Source organism: Xyrauchen texanus, chromosome 6 (assembly GCF_025860055.1).
Source record: "Xyrauchen texanus isolate HMW12.3.18 chromosome 6, RBS_HiC_50CHRs, whole genome shotgun sequence".
Classification (NCBI taxonomy): Eukaryota; Metazoa; Chordata; class Actinopteri; order Cypriniformes; family Catostomidae; genus Xyrauchen; species Xyrauchen texanus.
In genome coordinates this window covers 16,446,216-16,470,853 of record NC_068281.1, presented here as the reverse complement: position 1 = coordinate 16,470,853, position 24,638 = coordinate 16,446,216, and the positions used below count along the sequence as shown (strand labels likewise).

The following is a 24,638-nucleotide window of genomic DNA, read 5'->3' as shown; positions in this document are numbered from 1 at the left end:
TAAGAATGTTCATCAGACTGTTTAATGGTGGGTTTACAGGCAACTTTATCTTTTATTAAATGATTGCAGTTGACCTCCCAGTTCTGGGCTGTGTTTCCCAAAAGCATCGTAAGTAGATCATAGAAATCATTGGCGGCAAAGGTCTCTACGATCAGCTTAAGTTTGCGATGCTTTTGGGAAATGCAGTCCTGGTCTTTGAAGTCTTTAGGGAGTTGGAAATCGGATGGAGGGTGGTTTGCACCAGAAAAGTTGTATCTCAGTGCTAATAGATATTTAGTTATAATGTGATCTTTTCCTCGTTCATTAAATTAGAATGGCCCGGAATGGTCAGGATAAGATGTTACATATAATTCTTTGATCAAATGTCCATTTGCACAGGTTGCATTTTTGCAAGGATACCATTTTGGCTGTAGTTTCTGTAGACTGTACACGTTTAAATGGTAGTTTAAAAGTTTCACAGTCATGGTAGCATTAAATTCTTCTTCAGATAAATCACTAATGAACTTGCTTGATTACTTTTCTTCCTTGTAAAACTCTGAGGGTTTCATTCATAACATGGAAAATGTGATATTGTAACTTGTCTTTGAGTGTCTCGCACTATCAAAACAAATCAACTAAAAATGTAATAAATATGAAAGACCCAAAACATTACATTACAGGTACCAATTTGTTTTTTAGTTTTTTTTTTTACTAAAATTGTACAAACTTGAAAGCGATTAAAACAAAATAGCATATTCTTTTTGCAGCTTAAAACAACAAATCTCCAACATTAGTTCAATAAATTATGTATAAAATGGAATTAAATATGAAATGACCCCTTTAAGACGAGACTTTACTGGCCAAATGTGTCCTTTGGATAAATGTACCATGCTATACTGCTGTGTGAATACTGGATACAAGATCATATTTGGAACGGGCACTCGTCTCATTGTTACTTCAAGTAAGCCATTTTCCTTCATCAGATATAAAAACAAACAAACAAATAAAAAGCGTATTTCTTTGACAACAAAAAAAAATACGAGTGGAGTAATTATATAAAACACTAAAATACGCTATCAATATTTGCCTAATGAAAATGCTTCACAAATAAACAACCATTAATATAAACAGACAGTATAATAGTGGGCCTATTAGAAAAGTTAAACTTTTTCTTTTTTAATGAACATACTTGACCTTAGTTCTGGTCTTTGGAGTTGGCAGGTTGGTTACAGGGTGATTTGTACTAGTGATTTTTACTTTTATCTGAAAAGTGTATTTCAGTGCTAATAAATAAATAGTTATAATGTGGCCTTTTCCTCATTCAGACATTACAGTATTTCTCCAAAAATGATCATCAAACTACATTTAAGATCTGTTTTGTAAAGTAATTGGCTGGAATTGTAATCAGGGTAAATGTACTATGGTACACTAATGTGTGAATGAAGGGTATGGAAATATCATATTTGGAAAAGGAACAAGACTGACAGTTAATTCAAGTAAGTTTCACTGCTTTTTAAGATAATACAGCGAGAGAGAGAAAAAAATAAACAATAAAAGAAGTGAAAACTGTGAGTAAATTGACAAGTTTGGCAATTCTGATTGTTTTGTAAAATCAATCAAAATTTTGTGTAGCTGGTCGATATTCAAAACTGTTTAAAACGATTTTTGATATTGCAAAACATTTTGTTTTCTTTAAAATAATAATTTTTGATATGGCCATAATAATAATTGAAATATCACTATCACAGTATTGCCACTTCAACAACTGCCATTCTGAATGTCCTACATCAGAGAAATACAACACACCAAAAGCACACCATCCCTTTAAAATCTAGTTATTAATAGATCAGTGTATATTATTATATTGGAACCAACTTCAGGTTAAAGTATTGTAAAAAAAATACAATAAAAGTCCTTATTGATGGGCTTCAAAGTGAGGGAATATAGACAACATGTTTATGTGGTTTGATCAAGCACTGTGTGACTCAAGGGATTCAAAAAATTATTTTTGGAAAAGGCACTCAACTCACTGTGATATCAAGTAAGTGTAGATCAGACTTGTTTTCTTTAGTTTATCATTTAAAATCAATGTTAAGTTTACTTATGTTAACTCTTTAAAACTTTACCTGAGTACTTTCAAAGTCCTCTGCAATTCGATTAAACAAGAGCATGAAAGACAACATTCTAAAGAGGATCAATTCAACTAGAACAAAATTTTTTATATGAAACTAAATTGATAAAAAATGTGATAAAAGCAGTTTAAAAATGTTATTATGGTTGTAGACAGTCAATGTGATTTAATGTACTCAAATCAAATGACTTCGGGGCTAAATATTGTCTCTGTATTAATAGAAGTTATACCTCAAAATACTTTTTGTGATAATAATATAAAATTAAATCAAAACAATTCATTTAGTGTAGATTTTAAAGCGATCATTCAGTCCAGTGTTTTAATATGCTTCAATCTTCTTTATGCTAATCTGTACTATCAGGATGTTGCTACTTTTTTGTACAAAGTAATTGGCTGTGTGAATGTTCAAAATAGGATTCTCTTTGGCAAAGGAACAAAACTAATTGTACAGTCAAGTAAGTTTTATTTTTAATTGTTTTAAAGGTTTATTTAAGAATAATGTAATGTAAGATTATTTATAAAAGAATACCACTGGTGAACACAACTGAAGATTACCATTTTGCTCATGCAATAAACATGCTGAAAACGTAATAACAAAGAATAAAACTTTACATAAGCTATAGTATTTATTTGAGTTCAATTGTAGAAAAATAATAATGTCTCAGATTTATAATTGAATATATATTGAACCCCCATAAAAGAGGTCCATGTTGGCTAGAGTAGTCCTAAGGATAAAGGTATTGTGCTGTACTGCTGTGTGAATCCTGGGATCAACAAGATCATATTTGGGACAGGCACCAGACTAACCGTTACACCAAGTGAGTTAATTGCTTTTTCGCCAAAGTAGTGAAACGTAACGGAAACACAACAATTAGCAAAACAATGACAAATTGGTTGAAGGGGGTTTTAGGGAAGTTATTTGGTAATATTTTCTTCAACTAAGAACATAGTTGAACAGATGAGTATAATGTTAGAGATTCACATGAGTTTAAATTAGTATAATATTACATGTGTGATTCACTTTGCTCTCAAAATAAGCTGTGGCAAGGTCAGATGTCAAATAATAATCCGAGGTAGGACAGTATGAACATCTGTTTGCCAGTATTTGGAGAAAATATGTAAAAAGGGATACTTTTAGGATGTATCCTGTAACATACATTTTTTTTACAAAACAGAAAGTTCCAACTTGCTGATTCTGATTGGACGAGCCACGTTCAAAGCGGTTGTAAAATGACTTTAAACTCACTGACCGTATATTCTATATGAATATGCTCATTTACAACATTGTTTGCAACTGCAAATTCCTATAGTTAGGATAATGTTAGGAAACTATATTACCTGTAACAAGCATTGTATATTCCAATAATTATTCATGATATATTGAACATTTTATTACACATTAGTTTGTTTTATCATATTGCTGTTGCCGCCATTTAATAACAGCAATAATCCACTCAAGACTCGAGATTTTACCACAGGGATGTTTAAAATGCTTCTTTCCCATTGTAACATCACTATAACACACTGCCTCTCATGGCTTATTGCTTTATTTATTTATTCTTATTCTTAGCCTCACGATCCTCTAGTTACTCGCTTATGACTGGTTTAAATGTGTAATATTTTTTAATGCTGTTTCAAAAGGCCCAAAGGCTTACAATCCACTGGTAGGATGTTGTTAGTTTTTCGCACACAGTCGATGGCTGTGTGAATGATCAGATTAAGATTTTCTTTGGCAAGGGGACCAAACTTACAGTACAAGCAAGTAAGTTTTAGAAATTCAGACACTTCATTTCAATTGTATTAACTATTTTTGTTATGAATAGATAATGATTTAATAGATTCAATGGTTTCATTTCCAAGATGCTTGACAAGACTAGAAATTGATTTTAATAAGCCGAATATTGTATATGTGTACATCATTTTCGTGGACAAAAAATATCGTAATTTTGAAAAGGTTGACAAGAACTTAAAAAATTATGTAGAAGTTTTTGTGTGAGGTTTTCAATACATGTAATGGCTTCACCTCATTAACAACAACAACAACAACAATAGATACTCATTGTCACACATACAATCTTTTGAATAATAGAATAATGCCATATAGACAGATAACTTAGAATTTAATACATACATGTAGACTTATTAATATTTAAAGTTGACAATAGTCTTTATCCCAATTTTACAAAGAGAGGAAAACAGAGCCAGGGAGTTTATGTGTTGAGGTCAACAACTGTGTGTCTCAAACTGGATACAAAATGATATTTGGAAAAGGCTCTCAGCTAACTGTGCTTTCAAGTAAGTGCAGCTCAGTTTTTGTATTTTATACTTCTAATACAATTTTAATTTTAATCACTGCATGCCTTTATGAATTATACGCCTTTACATGAATTATATTAATAGAACTATTAAACAGTCAATAACTTTTAGTTAGTTTTAGAAACAAAACATTTGTATATATTGTTTTTATTCCAAGCCCTTAGTACTCTAATATGAAGAGATTAACACATCACCTTCTTTCAAATTTTTACACTGCATCTTTTTTAAGAGGCCTTATGACAAAATTAGGAGTGATGCTTTCATCAGGATACTGTTAGTTTTTGGTATTTGATCAATGGCTGTGTGAATGCTGGACGTAAACTTTTCTTTGGCATGGGGACAAAACTTCTTGTAAAAATCAGTAAGTTATGTTTTAATCTTACTTGTAAATGAATTCTGATATAAAACAATAACTTAATTGACTATGATTGTATTGCGATTGGACTCTAAAGATAGAAGTACTTTTATCACAATGAAAAGATTAAGTGCAATATTTGAAGTTTTACCATATAAACTGCAATCAAACAATACTTCATTATGTTTTTAGGGAAACAAAGCAAACTAATATAACATTTCTTGAGTAAAAAGTGTATATGTCATACTTGAGGCAGACACCAAACTTATAACTAAATTATTTCATTCTTGTCATTATTACCATTAGTTTTACTAATATACACATTTGTAAAACCTAGCGGAAGATGACCGCTCAAAACATGTCAGGGACATTCAAGAAACAAACATTTCTACAGTATATACCGGAAGTGCTTTGGAGGAACTGGCATTTCTTTCACAAATTGTACGTGTGCTATCAGCACATTCATTTTTATTTTTTATCATTGTAAATCCCTGCAATATGTAAGAAAATCATTATTGTCATCGTTGATTTTACATGTAACATGGTGGAGGGTCTCTTGTGTGCTCCTACTAAGTTATTATACCACTACAAACCACTGTGTGAATGACAATTCTGGTAAAATCATATTTGGCAAGGGGACACAATTGTATGTACGATCAAGTGAGTACAACCTTTTTTAATAAATATATAACAACAGTTATCATAGTTCTAAATTAAACAGATTTGGAGTAAATAGATTGATTTTATGGAGTCACCAATCAGCAGACAATTTTGAAACTAAAAATCCACTTTGTCCACAGACAAATGGTCATTCATTAATTCAATTAATTATAAACTGTAAAGAAAAAGACTGTAGCCTCTGTTAAATTACAAAAATGTTAAACTCCCTCATTCCTGTTGAGGAAAGAGTAAAAAACGTATTTCTACATTGAGGTCTGAACTGACTCAAAATAGTGACAAACTTGTATTTGGACATGGGACACAGTTCACTGTGTTATCATGTAAGTTCTGGATTTATTTATTTTACATTATATTACTTTACTTCCAATATTAAGATGTCAAAATTAGTCAATTAGACAATGAGGTTTTTGTGATGGAGTCAGCACTTGTGTGAATACTGCAAACAAGATAATCTTCGGGACTGGGACAAGACTTATAATAGAAACAAGTAAGCTTATAAATCAATGTTACTGGTAACACATGTTCGTATGTTGCACTGAAATATATTTTACAAATGTATTGCATTTAAAGCTTCAACTGAAAATCCAGCTAAATTTGATTTTATACTAATAAAATTGGTTTTATAGAACTTTATCCAACCTTCATCAAAACATCATCAATGGCACTACTTTAAGTTATTTCACCATGGTCAACTAAACATAAAATAATCATTAAAAAAAAAATACATTTATCGATATGTAAATCATAACTAAATGTGTAGGTTAGAGATGGACATTAGATAGATTTAACTAGCAATTAAATATTCAGCTTGTGGAGATGATATGATGCCAAATGTGAAATTGCGTAATGTCAGTAGTTTTTGGCACACTGTCGAAGGGTGTGTGAATGTGAATAAGATTATCTTCGGCAAAGGAACCAAACTCGTCGTGCAGATAAGTAAGTGATACATTTCTGAGAATGTTGACATCAACAAAAAGTCATCTCTTAAAGGATTGTTCATATTGACATTCAAAAAAGATAAAACCTATACTCCTTAAATGGCTTTCCACATAATAATTGTATTATTATTATTCATGTAGACATTTTGGAATAATTATAAAAACTAATTGTGCAGCATGTGTTTCCATAAGAATGTTCATCAGACTGTTTAATGGTGGGTTTACAGGCAACTTTATCTTTTATTAAATGATTGCAGTTGACCTCCCAGTTCTGGGCTGTGTTTCCCAAAAGCATCGTAAGTAGATCATAGAAATCATTGGCGGCAAAGGTCTCTACGATCAGTTTAAGTTTGCGATGCTTTTGGGAAATGCAGTCCTGGTCTTTGAAGTCTTTAGGGAGTTGGAGATCGGATGGAGGGTGGTTTGCACCAGAAAAGTTGTATGTCAGTGCTAATAGATATTTAGTTATAATGTGATCTTTTCCTCGTTCATTAAATTAGATTGGCCCGGAATGGTCAGGACAAGATGTTACATATAATTCTTTGATCAAATGTCCATTTGCACCAGTTGCATTTTTGCAAGGATACCATTTTGGCTACAGTTTCTGTAGACTGTACACGTTTAAATGGTAGTTTAAAAGTTTCACAGTCATGGTAGCATTAAATTCTTCTTCAGATAAATCACTAATGAACATGCTTGATTACTTTTCTTCCTTGTAAAACTCTGAGGGTTTCATTCATAACATGGAAAATGTGATATTGTAACTTGTCTTTGAGTGTCTCGCACTATCAAAACAAATCAACTAAAAATGTAATAAATATGAAAGACCCAAAACATTACATTACAGGTACCAATTTGTTTTTTAGTTTTTTTTTTTACCAAAATTGTACAAACTTGAAAGCGATTAAAACAAAATAGCGTATTCTTTTTGCAGCTTAAAACAACAAATCTCCAACATTAGTTCAATAAATTATGTATAAAATGGAATTAAATATGAAATGACCCCTTTAAGTCGAGACTTTACTGGCCAAATGTGTCCTGTGGATAAATGTACCATGCTATACTGCTGTGTGAATACTGGATACAAGATCATATTTGGAACAGGCACTCGTCTCATTGTTACTTCAAGTAAGCCATTTTCCTTCATCAGATATAAAAACAAACAAATAAAAAGCGTATTTCTTTGACAACGAAAAAGATACGAGGGGAGTAATTATATAAAACACTAAAATACGTTATCAATATTTGCCTAATGAAAATGCTTCACAAATAAACAACCATTAATATAAACAGACAGTATAATAGTGGGTCTATTAGAAAAGTTAAACTTTTTCTTTTTTAATGAACATTTGACCTTAGTTCTGGTCTTTGGAGTTGGCAGGTTGGTTACAGGGTGATTTGTACTAGTGATTTTTACTTTTATCTGAAAAGTGTATTTCAGTGCTAATAAATAAATAGTTATAATGTGGCCTTTTCCTCATTCAGACATTACAGTATTTCTCCAAAAATGATCATCAAACTACATTTAAGATCTGTTTTGTAAAGTAATTGGCTGGAATTGTAATTAGGGTAAATGTACCACGGTATACTAATGTGTGAATGAAGGGTATGAAAAGATGATATTTGGAAAAGGAACAAGACTGACAGTTAATTCAAGTAAGTTTCACTGCTTTTTAAGATAATACAGCGAGAGAGAGAAAAAAAGAAATAATAAAAGAAGTGAAAACTGTGAGTAAATTGACAAGTTTGGCAATTCTGATTGTTTTGTAAAATCAATCAAAATTTTGTGTAGCTGGTCGATATTCAAAACTGTTTAAAACGATTTTTGATATTGCAAAACATTTTGTTTTCTTTAAAATAATAATTTTTGATATGGCCATAATAATAATTGAAATATCACTATCACAGTATTGCCACTTCAACAACTGCCTTTCTGAATGTCCTACATCAGAGAAATACAACACACCAAAAGCACACCATCCCTTTAAAATCTAGTTATTAATAGATCAATGTATATTATTATATTGGAACCAACTTCAGGTTAAAGTATTGTAAAAAAAAATACAATAAAAGTCCTTATTGATGGGCTTCAAAGTGAGGGGAATATAGACAACATGTTTATGTGGTTTGATCAAGCACTGTGTGACTCAAGGGATTCAAAAAATTATTTTTGGAAAAGGCACTCAACTCACTGTGATATCAAGTAAGTGTAGATCAGACTTGTTTTCTTTAGTTTATCATTTAAAATCAATGTTAAGTTTACTTATGTTAACTCTTTAAAACTTTACCTGAGTACTTTCAAAGTCCTCTGCAATTCGATTAAACAAGAGCATGAAAGACAACATTCTAAAGAGGATCAATTCAACTAGAACAACATTTTTTTATATGAAACTAAATTGATAAAAAATGTGATATAAGCAGTTTAAAAATTTTATTATGGTTGTAGACAGTCAATGTGGCCTTTAATGTACTCAAATCAAATGACTTCGGAGCTAAACATTGTCTCTGTATTAATAGAAGTTATATCTCAAAATACTTTTTGTGATAATAATATAAAATTAAATCAAAACAATTCATTTACTGTAGATTTTAAAGCGATCATTCAGTCCAGTGTTTTAATATGCTTCAATCTTCTTTATGCTAATCTGTACTATCAGGATGTTGCTACTTTTTTGTACAAAGTAATTGGCTGTGTGAATGTTCAAAGTAGGATTCTCTTTGGCAAAGGAACAAAACTAATTGTACAGTCAAGTAAGTTTTATTTTTAATTGTTTTAAAGGTTTATTTAAGAATAATGTAATGTAAGATTATTTATAAAAGAATACCACTGGTGAACACAACTGAAGATTACCATTTTGCTCATGCAATAAACATGCTGAAAACGTAATAACAAAGAATAAAACTTTACATAATAGTATTTGTATTTGTTCAATTGTAGAAAAAGAATAATGTCTCAGATTTATAATTGAATATATATTGAACCCCCATAAAAGAGGTCCATGTTGGCTAGAGTAGTCCTAAGGATAAAGGTATTGTGCCGTACTGCTGTGTGAATCCTGGGATCAACAAGATCATATTTGGGACAGGCACCAGACTAACCGTTACACCAAGTGAGTTAATTGCTTTTTCGCCAAAGTAGTGAAACGTAACGGAAACACAACAATTAGCAAAACAATGACAAATTGGTTGAAGGGGGTTTTAGGGAAGTTATTTGGTGTTTAACAAAAGTAATATTTTCTTCAACTAAGAACATAGTTGAACAGATGAGTATAATATTAGAGATTCACATGAGTTTAAATTAGTATAATATTACATGTGTGATTCACTTTGCTCTCAAAATAAGCTGTGGCAAGGTCAGATGTCAAATAATAATCCGAGGTAGGACAGTATGGACATCAGTTTGCCAGTATTTGGAGAAGATATGTAAAAAGGGATACTTTTAGGATGTATCCTGTAACATAAAATGTTTTTACAAAACAGAAAGTTCCAACTTGCTGATTCTGATTGGACGAGCCACATTCAAAGCGGTTGTAAAATAACTTTAAACTCACTGACCGTATATTCTATATGAATATGCTCATTTACAACGTTGTTTGCAACTGCAAATTCCTATAGTTAGGATAATGTTAGGAAACTATATTACCTGTAACAAGCATTGTATATTCCAATAATTATTCATGATATATTGAACATTTTATTACACATTAGTTTGTTTTATCATATTGCTGTTGCCGCCATTTAATAACAGCAATAATCCACTCAAGACTCGAGATTTTACCACAGGGATGTTTAAAATGCTTCTTTCCCATTGTAACATCACTATAACACACTGCCTCTCATGGCTTATTGCTTTATTTATTTATTCTTACTCTTAGCCTCACGATCCTCTAGTTACTCGCTTATGACTGGTTTAAATGTGTAATATTTTTTAATGCTGTTTCAAAAGGCCCAAAGGCTTACAATCCACTGGTAGGATGTTGTTAGTTTTTCGCACACAGTCGATGGCTGTGTGAATGATCAGATTAAGATTTTCTTTGGCAAGGGGACCAAACTTACAGTACAAGCAAGTAAGTTTTAGAAATTCAGACACTTCATTTCAATTGTATTAACTATTTTTGTTATGAATAGATAATGATTTAATAGATTCAATGGTTTCATTTCCAAGATGCTTGACAAGACTAGAAATTGATTTTAATAAGCCGAATATTGTATTATTTGTACATAATTTTCGTGGACAAAAAATATCATAAATTTGAAAAGGTTGACAAGAACTTAAAAAATTATGTAGAAGTTTTTGTGTGAGGTTTTCAATACATGTAATGGCTTCACCTCATTAACAACAACAACAACAACAACAACAACAACAACAACAATTGCTACTCATTGTCACACATACAATCTTTTGAATAATAGAATAATGCCATATAGACAGATAACTTAGAATTTAATACATACATGTAGACTTATTAATATTTAAAGTTGACAATAGTCTTTATCCCAATTTTACAAAGAGAGGAAAACAGAGCCAGGGAGTTTATGTGTTGAGGTCAACAACTGTGTGTCTCAAAATGGAAACAAAATGATATTTGGAAAAGGCTCTCAGCTAACTGTGCTTTCAAGTAAGTGCAGCTCAGTTTTTGTATTTTATACTTCTAATACAATTTTAATTTTAATCACTGCATGCCTTTATGAATTATACGCCTTTACATGAATTATATTAATAGAACTATTAAACAGTCAATAACTTTAGTTAGTTTTAGAAACAAAACATTTGTGTATATATTGTTTTTTATTCCAAGCCCTTAGTACTCTAATATGAAGAGATTAACACATCACCTTCTTTCAAATTGTTACACTGCATCTTTTTTAAGAGGCCTTATGACAAAATTAGGAGTGATGCTTTCATCAGGATACTGTTAGTTTTTGGTATTTGATCAATGGCTGTGTGAATGCTGGACGTAAACTTTTCTTTGGCATGGGGACAAAACTTCTTGTAAAAATCAGTAAGTTATGTTTTAATCTTACTTGTAAATGAATTCTGATATAAAACAATAACTTAATTGACTATGATTGTATTGCGATTGTATAAGTACTTTTATCACAATGAAAAGATTAAGTGCAATATTTGAAGTTTTACCATATAAACTGCAATCAAACAATACTTCATTATGTTTTTAGGGAAACAAAGCAAACTAATATAACATTTCTTGAGTAAAAAGTGTATATGTCATACTTGAGGCAGACACCAAACTTATAACTAAATTATTTCATTCTTGTCATTATTACCATTAGTTTTACTAATATACACATTTGTAAAACCTAGTAGAAGATGACCGCTCAAAACATGTCAGGGACATTCAAGAAACAAACATTTCTACAGTATATACCGGAAGTGCTTTGGAGGAACTGGCATTTCTTTCACAAATTGTACGTGTGCTATCAGCACATTCATTTTTATTTTTTATCATTGTAAATCCCTGCAATATGTAAGAAAATCATTATTGTCATCGTTGATTTTACATGTAACATGGTGGAGGGTCTCTTGTGTGCTCCTACTAAGTTATTATACCACTACAAACCACTGTGTGAAGGACAATTTTGGTAAAATCATATTTGGGAAGGGGACACAATTGTATGTGCGATCAAGTGAGTACAACCTTTTTTAATAAATATATAACAACAGTTATCATAGTTCTAAATTAAACAGATTTGGAGTAAATAGATTGATTTTATGGAGTCACCAATCAGCAGACAATTTTGAAACTAAAAATCCACTTTGTCCACAGACAAATGGTCATTCATTAATTCAATTAATTATAAACTGTAAAGAAAAAGACTGTAGCCTCTGTTAAATTACAAAAATGTTAAACTCCCTCATTCCTGTTGAGGAAAGAGTAAAAAACGTATTTCTACATTGAGGTCTGAACTGACTCAAAATAGTGCCAAACTTATATTTGGACATGGGACACAGTTCACTGTGTTATCATGTAAGTTCTGGATTTATTTATTTTACATTATATTACTTTACTTCCAATATTAAGATGTCAAAATTAGTCAATTAGACAATGAGGTTTTTGTGATGGAGTCAGCACTTGTGTGAATACTGCAAACAAGTTCATCTTCGGGACTGGGACAAGACTTATAATAGAAACAAGTAAGCTTATAAATCAATGTTACTGGTAACACATGTTCGTATGTTGCACTGAAATGTATTTTCCAAATGTATTGCATTTAAAGCTTCAACTGAAAATCCAGCTAAATTTGATTTTATACCAATACAATTGGTTTTATAGAACTTTATCCAACCTTCATCAAAACATCATCAATGGCACTACTTTAAGTTATTTCACCATGGTCAACTAAACATAAAATAATCATAAAAAAAAATACTTTTATCGATATGTAAATCATAACTAAATGTGTAGTTTAGAGATGGACATTAGATAGATTTAACTAGCAATTAAATATTCAGCTCGTGGAGATGATATGATGCCAAATGTGAAATTGCGTAATGTCAGTAGTTTTTGGCACACTGTCGAAGGGTGTGTGGATGTGAATAAGATTATCTTCGGCAAAGGAACCAAACTTGTCGTGCAGATAAGTAAGTGATACATTTCTGAGAATGTTGACATCAACAAAAAGTCATCTCTTAAAGGATTGTTCATATTTACATTCAAAAAATATAAAATCCATAATCCTTAAATGGCTTTCCACAAAATTATTTTATTATTATTATTCATGTAGACATTTTGGAATTATTATAAAATGAATCGTGTAGCATTTGTTTCCATAAGAATCACTGAACAAATTTTTATGAACTTGACATGTTTGTCAACATTATAACTTTTTTATGTTTACAAAAACATATCTACAAATTAATGAGTTATTATTGCTATCTAAATGAATTGCTAAATAAACCACATTCATGAAGCCCACAATAGCCTGTTTTTGGCATGTGGTCAATAGATGCTGGCGATAAGATTGACTTTGGCTTGGCGACCAAACTGACCGTTCAGACCAGCAAGTAGTATGATGGTGTAAATCTGTTCGTAAATACAAAAATAATCTTTATAACATGAAAAAAATTATATTGTAGTATGTTTTTGAGTCGCTCACACTATTTAAACAAATCTAATTAAATAGAAAGCGACCCTCAAAAAATGGAACAATACAGGTACTGTAACCAATTTTTTTTACCCAAAATTGACCAGCTAAGACTTATAGCTGATTATACTGATTAAAAAATATACTTTGCATATTGCTTTTGCAGCTGAAAAAAAGCAAACAAACAAAAACATTCCCACTAATTAATGAAATTATGTATAAAAATGGAATTTATTTGGAAACTATGCCTAAAAGAGAAGACTTTACTGGCCAAATGTGTACTGAGGATAAACGTGCAATGGTATACTGCTGTGTGAATACTGGAAACAACAAGATCATATTTGGAACGGGCACCAGTCTCATTGTTACTTCAAGTAAGCCATTTTCCTTCATTAGATAACATTGTTTAACATAATTGAAAAGTATGGTCCTTGACATATTTCTTTTGAAGCAAAAAAAAGAGATGAAGTGAAAGATTAGTTCATGATATAAACACTAAAATATGTCATCAAGATTTTCATGATGAAAATGCTTCACAAATGGACAGAATCAATAATTCAATCAGACTGTTTAATGGTGGGTTTACAGGCAACTTTATCTTTTATTAAATGATTGCAGTTGACCTCCCAGTTCTGGGCTGTGTTTCCCAAAAGCATCGTAAGTAGATCATAGAAATCATTGGCGGAAATGGTCTCTACGATCAGCTTAAGTTTGTGATGCTTTTGGGAACTGCAGTCCTGGTCTTTGAAGTCTTTAGGGAGTTGGAGATCGGATGGAGGGTGGTTTGCACCAGAAAAGTTGTATCTCAGTGCTAATAGATATTTAGTTATAATGTGATCTTTTCCTCGTTCATTAAATTAGATTGGCCCGGAATGGTCAGGACAAGATGTTACATATAATTCTTTGATCAAATGTCCATTTGCACAGGTTGTTCAGAAAAATCACTAATGAACATGTTTGATTACTTTTCTTCCTTGTATAAAAGTATTAATATTCAGTATTACACCATTTTAATACAGTTCAAAATGTTTGGCTGGAGTTGTATTCAGGGTAAATGTACTGTGGTATACCAATGTGTGAATGATGGATATGGAAAGATCATATTTGGACAAGGTACAATGACTGACAGTTAATTCAAGTAAGTTTCACTACTTCTTAAACTAAGGAAGAGAAAAAGAAAGGAGAGAACATCAAGTGAATTCTGAATGATTCAACAAATTAATAAGAAATCATGCAATCTGGTAGCTATTCAAAATGGTTTCAACCAAAGTTTTATAATGCTTAACCCAGGGACGGATTATGACTTGCAAAGGCCCCAGGGCCAATTATCTCCAAGGACCCCCCTTGGGTGGGTGGTGTGTTTTTGTTTTCATGCCCATATGTTGTTGAGCATGGACATTTTCATTGTTGATGGGTTTTCGAAGGGATCGCCAAACTGGATTGCTCAATCTTAAAGCCCAGGGCCCCCAGGCAGTCAAAGGCCCCTGGTAGTCAAGGGCCCCTGGGCACTGGCTCCATTGGCCCTATCGGCTAAACCTTTTGTTTACTTTAAAATTCGAATTTTTGATAGGGCCTGAAAAGTCATGTTAATTAACACCACACTGTCACAACTAATAAATTAATTGCTTTGGATAAATGCAATACACTTAAAAGCACACCATCCCATTTAAATCTGATTATTGAAAGATCACTGTATATTATGACATTGAAACCAATTATAAATTAAAGTATTGGACAACATACTAGCCCTCGATTTTTGTGCTTCAAAGTGAGGAGAACATAGGTAATGTGTTTGCGTGGTCAGATCAAGCACTGTGTGACTCAAGGCAATAGCAAGATAATATTTGGAAAAGGCACTCAACTCACTGTGATATCTAGTAAGTGGAGATCAGACTCATTTCTTGAGTTTATCATTTAAAAACATGTTACGTTTACTTATGTTAAATCTTTAAAACTTGACATGTCATGTTTATTCCATTCCCATGTTTTGTTAAGCACTTTCAAAGTCAGCTGTAATTTGGTAGCAATCTAACAAGAGCATTAAAGACTCAACATTCGTTAGAGGAAAAATATAACTAGAATTACATGTTTTGATCTGGAACTAAACTGATATGAATTGATAAAAAAAGCTTGATAATAGCAGTAAAAATTGACAACAATTATACACCTGAAAATGTATAGGTAGACAATATTATAGGTATAGAAGACAAGAGCGATTATAAATACAAAAGAAAAGGTTTCAGTAACAAGACCTTCATCAGGCCTCCAAAAAGAGTTTAGTCAAGTTATGGCTTTTTCAACATTTTACAGTTCATCACATTTAATTTTATGCATTTAGTTTGCATATAAATGCTAGTCAGGTTTTGCAGATTAAACAATGTATTAATCATTTCAGTATCACTATTGATTTGGCTATAGATGTTTACAGTTTTATTTTTAGATACTATCATCAAACTACATTCAAGATCTGTTTTGTAAAGTAATCGGCTGGAATTGTAATCAGGGTAAATGTACCATGGTATACTAATGTGTGAATGAAGGGTATGGAAATATCATATTTGGAAAAGGAACAAAACTGACAGTTAATTCAAGTAAGTTTCACTGCTTTTTAAGCTAATACAGAGAGCTCGAATAATTAAAAACATTGAGAAGTGTAAGTTATTTGCCAATTTTGGCAAATCTGAATGTTTCAAAAATTCAATCAAAATACATGGTAGCTGGTAGCTATTTAAAATGTTTTCGACCTAAGTGTCATATTGCTAAACCTTTTGTTTACCTTAAAATAATAATTGATTTGATAGGATCTAACAGTCTTCATCAATGGGTTTCTTTGGAGCAATACACAAATAGCACATTATCCTTAATCTGATTAATGATAGACATTGCATTTGATGATCTTGTAGCCAATTCTAAATTAAAGTGTTGGACAAAATAATAGCATTTATTGTTCGACTTCATGAGGAGAACATAGGTAATGTGTTTACGTGGTCAGATCAAACACTGTGTGACTCAAGGGAGTAACAAAATTATTTTTGGGAAAGGCACTCAACTCACTGTGATATCAAGTAAGTGTAGATCAGATTTGTGTTCTTGAATTAAATCAATGTAAAGGTTACCTATGCTAAATCTTTAAAACTTTACGAAATTCACAAGACATGTCATGTTTATCCCCTGTTCCTAAGACTTGTTAAGCACTTTCAAAGTCACTTATAACATGGCAGCATTATTGATCTAACAAGAGCTAGAATGAAATATAAATTGAACTGGAATGAAATATTTTGATCTGGAACTAAACTGATATAAATGTGATATTAGTAGATAACAAATTTAACAATTATTATATTTGCACACATTCAATGTCACTTTTACAGTTTAAAAATAAGTTAGTTTGACAAAGAACTGGGATTTTATGTGGCTCCCCTTTTTATGCTAATTTCGAATAATTGACAAGATAGTTATTTGTGTATATACATCCATCAAACCTCAAAAATATTTGTTGGTGATAATAACATAAAAAAAATACATTTATTGTATAGAAACTAATTATTTACGGTGTATTTTAAAGCAATTATTAAGTCCAGAGTTTTATGACGCTTCCAGCTTCTCTATAATCTGCACAGAATCAGGATGTTGCTACTTTTTAGTACACAAAGAATGGCTGTGTGAATAATCAGTTTAGGATTTTCTTTGGCAAAGGAACAAAACTCACTGTACAATCAAGTAAGTATTTTGTAATATCTGATAATCACATTTAATTGTATGCATCAAAGGGGTTTTTAAGAATAATGTAATTGAACATTATTTATAAAATACTGATGAGCACAACTGAAGATAAGCTATATATGTTTTTGTTTCATTTTAGAAAATTAATCATCAATCAGATTTGAATTTAATTAAAAAATTAACGACTCTAAAAGAGGTCCATGTTGGCTAGAGTAGTCCTAAGGATAAAGGTATTGTGCCGTACTGCTGTGTGAATCCTGGGATCAACAAGATCATATTTGGGACAGGCACCAGACTAACCGTTACATCAAGTGAGTTAATTGCTTTTTCGCCAAAGCAGTAAAGTCTAATGGAAACACAATAACAAGCATCTTGCTGCCGAATCTGATAGAATTACTTTTATCACAATGAAAGCATGAAATGCAATACTTGCAGTTGAACATATAAACTGCATTCAAACCATACTTTTGGGGAAACTATAATGAAACTAAAGTAATTATATAAAAAGTTCTTGAGTAAAAAGTCTATATGTCATATTTGGGGCAGGCACCATACTTATAATTAATTTCATATATTAAGTTATTTTGTTATTTTTTGTATTACCACTAGTTTTTAGTAATGTATACATTTGTAAAACCCAGTGAAATTTAACCACTCCAAAGATGTCATGGACATTCAATAAATAAAAGTTTATTTTTTGATTCATTGTAAATCCCTGTAATATAGAAAAAAATCCTTATCATTATTATTGAATTAGCACCATTGACTTTCCATGTAACATGTTGGAGGGTCTCTGTTCTGCTCCAGTTATTATACCACTACAAACCACTGTGTGAATAACAATATTGGCAAAATTATATTTGGGAAGGGGACACAATTAATTGTACAATCAAGTAAGTAAAACCTTTTAAAGAATATAAAATAACAATTATAATTTTTTTACACTACACAAATTTGGAGTTAATAGATTGAATTACTGTAACTGCATCACTAAATCAGCAAACTCTATTGAAACTAAAAATTCACTTTGTCCACAAACAAATGCTCATTAATTAATTAAATTAGTTAAAGAAAAACAAATGGTGGTCTCTGTCAAATTACAAAATTCAACATATTTCTGTGTTGAGGTCTGTAAATGTGTGACTCGAAATAATGCCAAACGTACATTTGGACGTGACGCTCCGTTCACTGTTTTATCGTAAATTCTCGATTGTTTTAATTTACGTTTACTTTTATTGAAATTAACGAAGATTTGGTTTGTTGTTCATGTGAGTATCTATTATACTACCAGTCACTGTGTGACTGGCAACATTGGCAAAATTATATTTGCCAAGGGAACTCGCTTGTTTGTACAGTCAAGTAAGTAAAAGTCAAAACTTAGATTTGAAAACTATTAATCTGGACATTAGATAAATAACAGAAATAATCTTCTAAGATTTAGAAGAACTGCAAGAGTGTCCACCTTTGTCACACTATACAGTATATAGTCCAAATAACTATTAATGTAATAATTGTAATATGTTTCTATCATATTAACATCAGAATTTTATACCAAAATGACACAGAAACTTTAATGCTGTTATTATTAAAAATAAAAATGCAGCGATATATATGAGAAATTACAATTCTATTACCAAAACTGATGGTACATGCTGACTAAACTTTAATATAGAGATTACAGTGAAGATTGAACGAAATAAGTCCTTAATATCTTATGAGTTTATTAGTTTCGCTCTTACAGTATAGATCAAATAGATCATTCAGAATTACCTATATTTTACACAGTATATCCAGAAGACAAAGGAACCACCTATATGGTTTTTGTATTGATGTCTTAATCTGTGTGACTGATAACATTAAAATCATCTTCGGAGAAGGAACAAAGTTAACAGTGGAATCAAGTAAGACAAAACATTTTAATCAAAACTTTTTATTCAACAAACATTTTGATCAAAGAACTCTGATCATGGTTTGTAAAAAGTATATTTTGATTTTGGTATGTGGACATTTTAAAGAACAGATACACTGAAATTAACTAACTTTCCACAGCAGTTCACTTTCACAAAGTTAAAATCGACAGCTCTTATTAGTTATAAAGCAATTTTCTCTCCGTTGACTTCCATTTAGCAGTCGAATGACATTCAATACATATATTGATTTGACTAATGATGCATGAAAATAAGGCTCAATGGAGGGTTTGATGTATTCTAACAAACATTTATATTGAAATTGCTTTGATATAATCAGGACTAAACAATGAGCATGAGCAAGTTTACTACCTACATTGGATTATTGTACATCCGCTAATTATTGTGTGACTAACAATGCTTACAAAATCACATTTGGGAAAGGGACACACTTATCTGTGCAGTCAAGTAAGTAGCAAAATACGAATGCAATTAGTTCAAATCATACAGATTCCTAAATATGTAGACAGATTTAGTAACATGTATTCATTTTAACTGTTTCTATAACATGACAAAAGATTCAGTAATAAGAACTACTAAACTAAGATTTAAGTAGCAGGGATTATCATTTTGAAAAACAGAAAAACTTGAATTTGTAAGGGTATTTGTCTATAGCCCTAACTCAAAATATGATTTGAATGTGCAATATTAACACAATCTGAATACCTAATCTTATTCCACTCAGTTTGATCCATTATGCCATTAAATAACAACAGTCAATCAAACAGCAATACAGTAAAAAATAAAGTTTGAATTAGGTACATTTAATCTTTTGTTGAGAAATCTGACTATCTTCAACTGATGAATAATCTATGCTAATAGTCGTCAAATAAAACTTGAATTTATAACCATTCTATTCATTATTATATTCATTTAACTAATTTACCAATCAGCTAGCGACTTCTTCACATAACTCCCAGCAACATGTACAGGATAAAAGTTTGGATTTGGAATAAAATTGAACATAGAATCTAGCAAGTTTTTCCTGAATTTGTGATCATTGTGGTATAAATCCAACCAAAATAATACAAATTAATTTATCTCCTTTAGTAAACTAAAAGAAAGAAAAATGTAAATAAAAGCATTGCAGCAGCTATGTGGAAAATATTATTAAATCTTATAGAAATATATTTATTAAACTACTGCTTGACACATGACATATTGTCCCCTTATGTCAAATGATATATTAACAAAATTCCTTTTGATAATCTAGAGAGAAAAAGTGTTTAGAGATTACTTTCAAATGAAAAAATCCCTTTGTAATATAATAAATATATGGTTTTCTCCGGAAAATAGTGAAACACGTAAATATTCAAATCTCTGTAAGAGTAAATGAGTTTTTGAGATGAAGCATCAGCCTGTGTGCCTCGGAAAATCACTTGAAGTAGGGTAAGAATTAGTCATATTATTATTTATTTGTGTAATGTTCATTAAGTAAAAGTTTTTGGTGTAATTGATTTATGAGGCAGTTACTCTATAAGATCAAAATACAAGTTGAAATATTTGAACATAAAATTATTTATTAAAATTAAATATTAAATTCATTTTTTTGAAAAATGTTCAAAATGCCTTTGAAACGCTGAAGTAATATTCGTACACATTTCATCGTGAATTCAAGTAGTTGTCCATCAGTGTACCTTCTAATTTAAGTTACCATAAAAGCTAATTATATAAAGTTAAACCTGCAGCCACAAGTACAATGCAGAACCACAGTTAAAGAAATATTAGTTAAAGGATTATATCAATATAAATTCAGCTCAATTTACAGAATTTGTGGCATAATGCGATTATAAAAAATTATTTCAACTCATTTTTTCTTTTTCTTTAAAAATAAGCAAAAATCCAGCTTGAGGTGAAGCACTTACAAAGAAAGTGAATGGTGCCAACTTTAGGAGGGTTTAAAGGCAGAAATGTGAAGCTTATAATTTTAAAGTTATTAAATCTTGAAATTTGTGTATTGTTTGAGCAGTCAAGTTTTGTGTCATTTTTGGGGATTACAAGGTTTACTCAGTTAAATCGTCATAGCAACGAAGTTGTAAAATTGGATAACTTCACACAGAAAATGCTAGTAAGCTATTTTAATCACATTAAAATCTCATTAACTCGCATATTGTTTACATCTCGTGGCTATATTTTTTAAACAGTGAGTATTTTGACGTTTACGAATTTTCCACTTTCACTTCCATTCAAGTGTCCCACTGTAACACAGATTTTATTTTTTTTTAAGAAAAAGAGGGACTGCTCAAAAAATGAATTTTTTTGGTAATCAGCATTATGCCACAAATGGTGTCGACAGAGCTTTACTTATATTGAACCCAGAATATTAATTTAAACTATATTAAATAAATGTTTTAAAAGCATTTCATTTCTTCTATGGCGATCATGTAAAAACTCTTATCTTAACTGATTTATAACCACCTTTTTTGTGGATGAGCCGTTTTTATTTAAAGAAATTGTTTCCAGTTTGAGTCACATAAGAATAAAATTACAGAATGTGCTGCCAATTATTACTGATATGGGTGTATAAGAAAAATAAAAATGCAGTGTCTGTTCAATGAAATGACTTTAGATGTATTACCAGAATGTCATATAAACATTCAAAATGTGAATGTCTTGTATCTATAAATCAAACAGTAAATCAAAATTAAATCTGTTGTTTGAATTATGTTATTTCTACCTGTAACATCAAAATACACTATAGGGCACTTCCTGTGAGTGAAACTAATGTATTTGGGATTTTGTTTTTCTTCTATTTTACAGAAAAGGAAGTGAAACCGTCCATTTACAAGGTTGGAGACTCATGCCTGGCAACTGACTTCACAAATCATGATGCAGTAAATTTAACTGAGCCATTCAGTTCTAAAAAGATAACAGCAGTGCGATATGAGGGTCAAAATTACTACAGCAGCTTCTCCATTGATGGGGAATGCCATGAACAAGGTAAGAATGAAAAAATATTCCCACAACAATTTGTCCCAAAAATATTTGGTTGCATTAGCTACATATGCTTTTTTTTCTATACTTTCAGGAAGCTGTTCATCTTCATCTTCATCTGATCAAAGTGTTGAAATAGAAAAAGGTACGTGCTTTTTTGTATATTTACAGTCTGCTGTGCATGTTGCTATCCACTACTGCAAATGTCTTGATCTAACTGCAACAGCAAGCTCAGCCAAACAATAACTACAATCAGATAGACATGTCGAAAAGCATTCATTCTGGTGTCCTGCTGGCAGTGATGCTGACGCAATAATGGAGATCTTATAGATGTACTAATCTTACACCTTTTCTGCAGATGAAAAGATCAACTTTTTGTCAGTGGGCATCTTTTGGCTGAGAATTCTCTTTCTGAAGACTGTTGTGTTCAACGTCCTGGTGACTTTCAAAGCATGGATGAGCTAACGTGAGTGAAGAAGTGAAATGCCTCTCGTGACAATGGCTTGAAATGTCATGAACAATCTTTGCAAAATATTTGCTAACGCTGTTTGAGGAATTACAGTTGATCAATCATTTGTATTTCAGATCTCAGAAAGAACAACAGCCATTTTTCAACAGTTGGCTGTGTCAGTGGCTTCATCGAAGCCAAAAGAGAAAGTTGCATCACACTTGACCAAACTTTGAGAACCATCACAACTTTACTTGTGTTAAATGATGATCAAGGGATTATGTAACATCCCTCAGGATTTAATATATATATATATATATATATATATATATATATATATATATATATATATATATACATTTGAATGTCACATTCTTATATAGGCTTTTATAAAATTGTATGTTCTAGTTTAGGTTACAATAGGAGAAATACATATTATTTGATCTGCTTAGAATTTAGTATTTGTTCCTGTTCATTTCCCTTTTTTTTAGTGCTTTTGCACAATATTATCTATAAAGCAATATCCATTATTTTGTAATTCCTGTGCTTAAATGACCTCTGATGCATTGTAACTGTATAGCTTTAATTGTTGCTCCATATTCTCACAAGCAAATTGACTTGTGCTTTTTTATTCCTGCAATGGCAGGCATTTTTTAATTTTATTTTTGTATCCTTGTTGTGCAAAAATTATACAAATAAAATATATAAATGACCATCTTTGAGGTTTTGTGGTGTATCATGAACCATTTTCATTGATTATTATGTACTCATTCATTTCAAGAAGAGAACTGTCCAGGTGGGGAAAGTTTTGCATGAGTCGCATGCAACATTCACACACTATATATTGTGTTGATTTGGAGTCCCACAGAAACCCTACACCTACCCCTAACCTAACCCTAACCCTAACTCTAACACTAAGCTTAGTGACAGAAAATGAAACACTCCTAGGACTTTCTCAGCTGGACTGTTACCTTCTAGACAGCCTATATAGAGTACTCCTGTGCCATTAAAAATAAAATGGCTTACAGAGAGGATATTGACATAAGGCATAACTTAGTTGTTAATTATAAAAATTAGCACTGTTTTTATCAGGAAAATGCAAAACAATCACTTTATTTGTGATCTCTGACATTGGCAGACATTTACCTACATGATACTGTTTTTTTTAAAAATAAGGAAACCTTCCAAATCTTGTTGAAATTTACATTTTTAACACAAAACATATGCATAGATTGCTGTGATACTGATCATGATTGATTATGTGTTTAAGATTAAATAAAAAAAATAATACAAATAATAATAAATACCAAAAAAAAAATATATATAGTGTGTGTGTGATCATCACAACATGACATATTGAGACAAAGACAACAACAACAACAACAACAACAACAAGAACAAAAAATGGAGAACCAAACCCTTTGGATTATGGTATTAACTAAGTATTTATACACTGCCATTTCATACCATTTCTATGAATACCATCTCAATGTCAATGCCCTAAAAAGCCATCATAAGCTCCATGGCATCTGGCAGGCATTTTTGGAGTTAGGTTGAACACTGTTCATTACCCCAATGCTAATGTCATCTACAGAACAGTGGCATTGCAACACATTTTCATACTCTGCAAGGTACAAAGTAGCACAATTAAAACACATCAAGAATTAATATGCCCAAGTCAAAAACCCAATAAGTAAAGCTCATTACACAAAGATCTTCCTTAGTTTTATCATTCATAATGGAACTGCCCATTTAAGCTGAAAAGACCTACAAATGTTATTATTTCTGTTCTCTAAAAACAAAACAAAAAACAAAGTACCTTATTGTCCATTGTCATGAAGCACACATTGATAGACACATCCTGTTTCAACACAAAAATAGGACTGACCCTTTGCAAGACACACAACAGTTTGTGATAGATCTTTTGATAGTGCCATTAATATAGCACTGCATTATATCTCATAGTATCTGGACAGTTCTCATATTCATGTACAGATTTTGTTTGACTTTTGAGTTATTCTTTCAGTGCAATTCTAATTTACTTCTGGATACATTGTGACAG

General features: G+C 31.2%; 1 protein-coding gene across 1 annotated transcript; it reads left to right on the top strand.

Moving 5' to 3' along the window:
* The first annotated feature begins 4,352 nt into the window (after positions 1 to 4,352).
* Positions 4,353 to 23,285, top strand: LOC127645399 (M1-specific T cell receptor alpha chain-like). The gene is made up of 5 exons (XM_052129004.1): positions 4,353 to 4,405; positions 21,955 to 22,134; positions 22,223 to 22,273; positions 22,487 to 22,594; positions 22,714 to 23,285. Exons 1-4 carry the CDS (start codon positions 4,366 to 4,368, stop codon positions 22,591 to 22,593), a joined length of 378 nt encoding a protein of 125 aa, XP_051984964.1. The 5' UTR covers positions 4,353 to 4,365; the 3' UTR covers position 22,594; positions 22,714 to 23,285.
* The last annotated feature ends 1,353 nt before the right edge of the window (positions 23,286 to 24,638 follow it).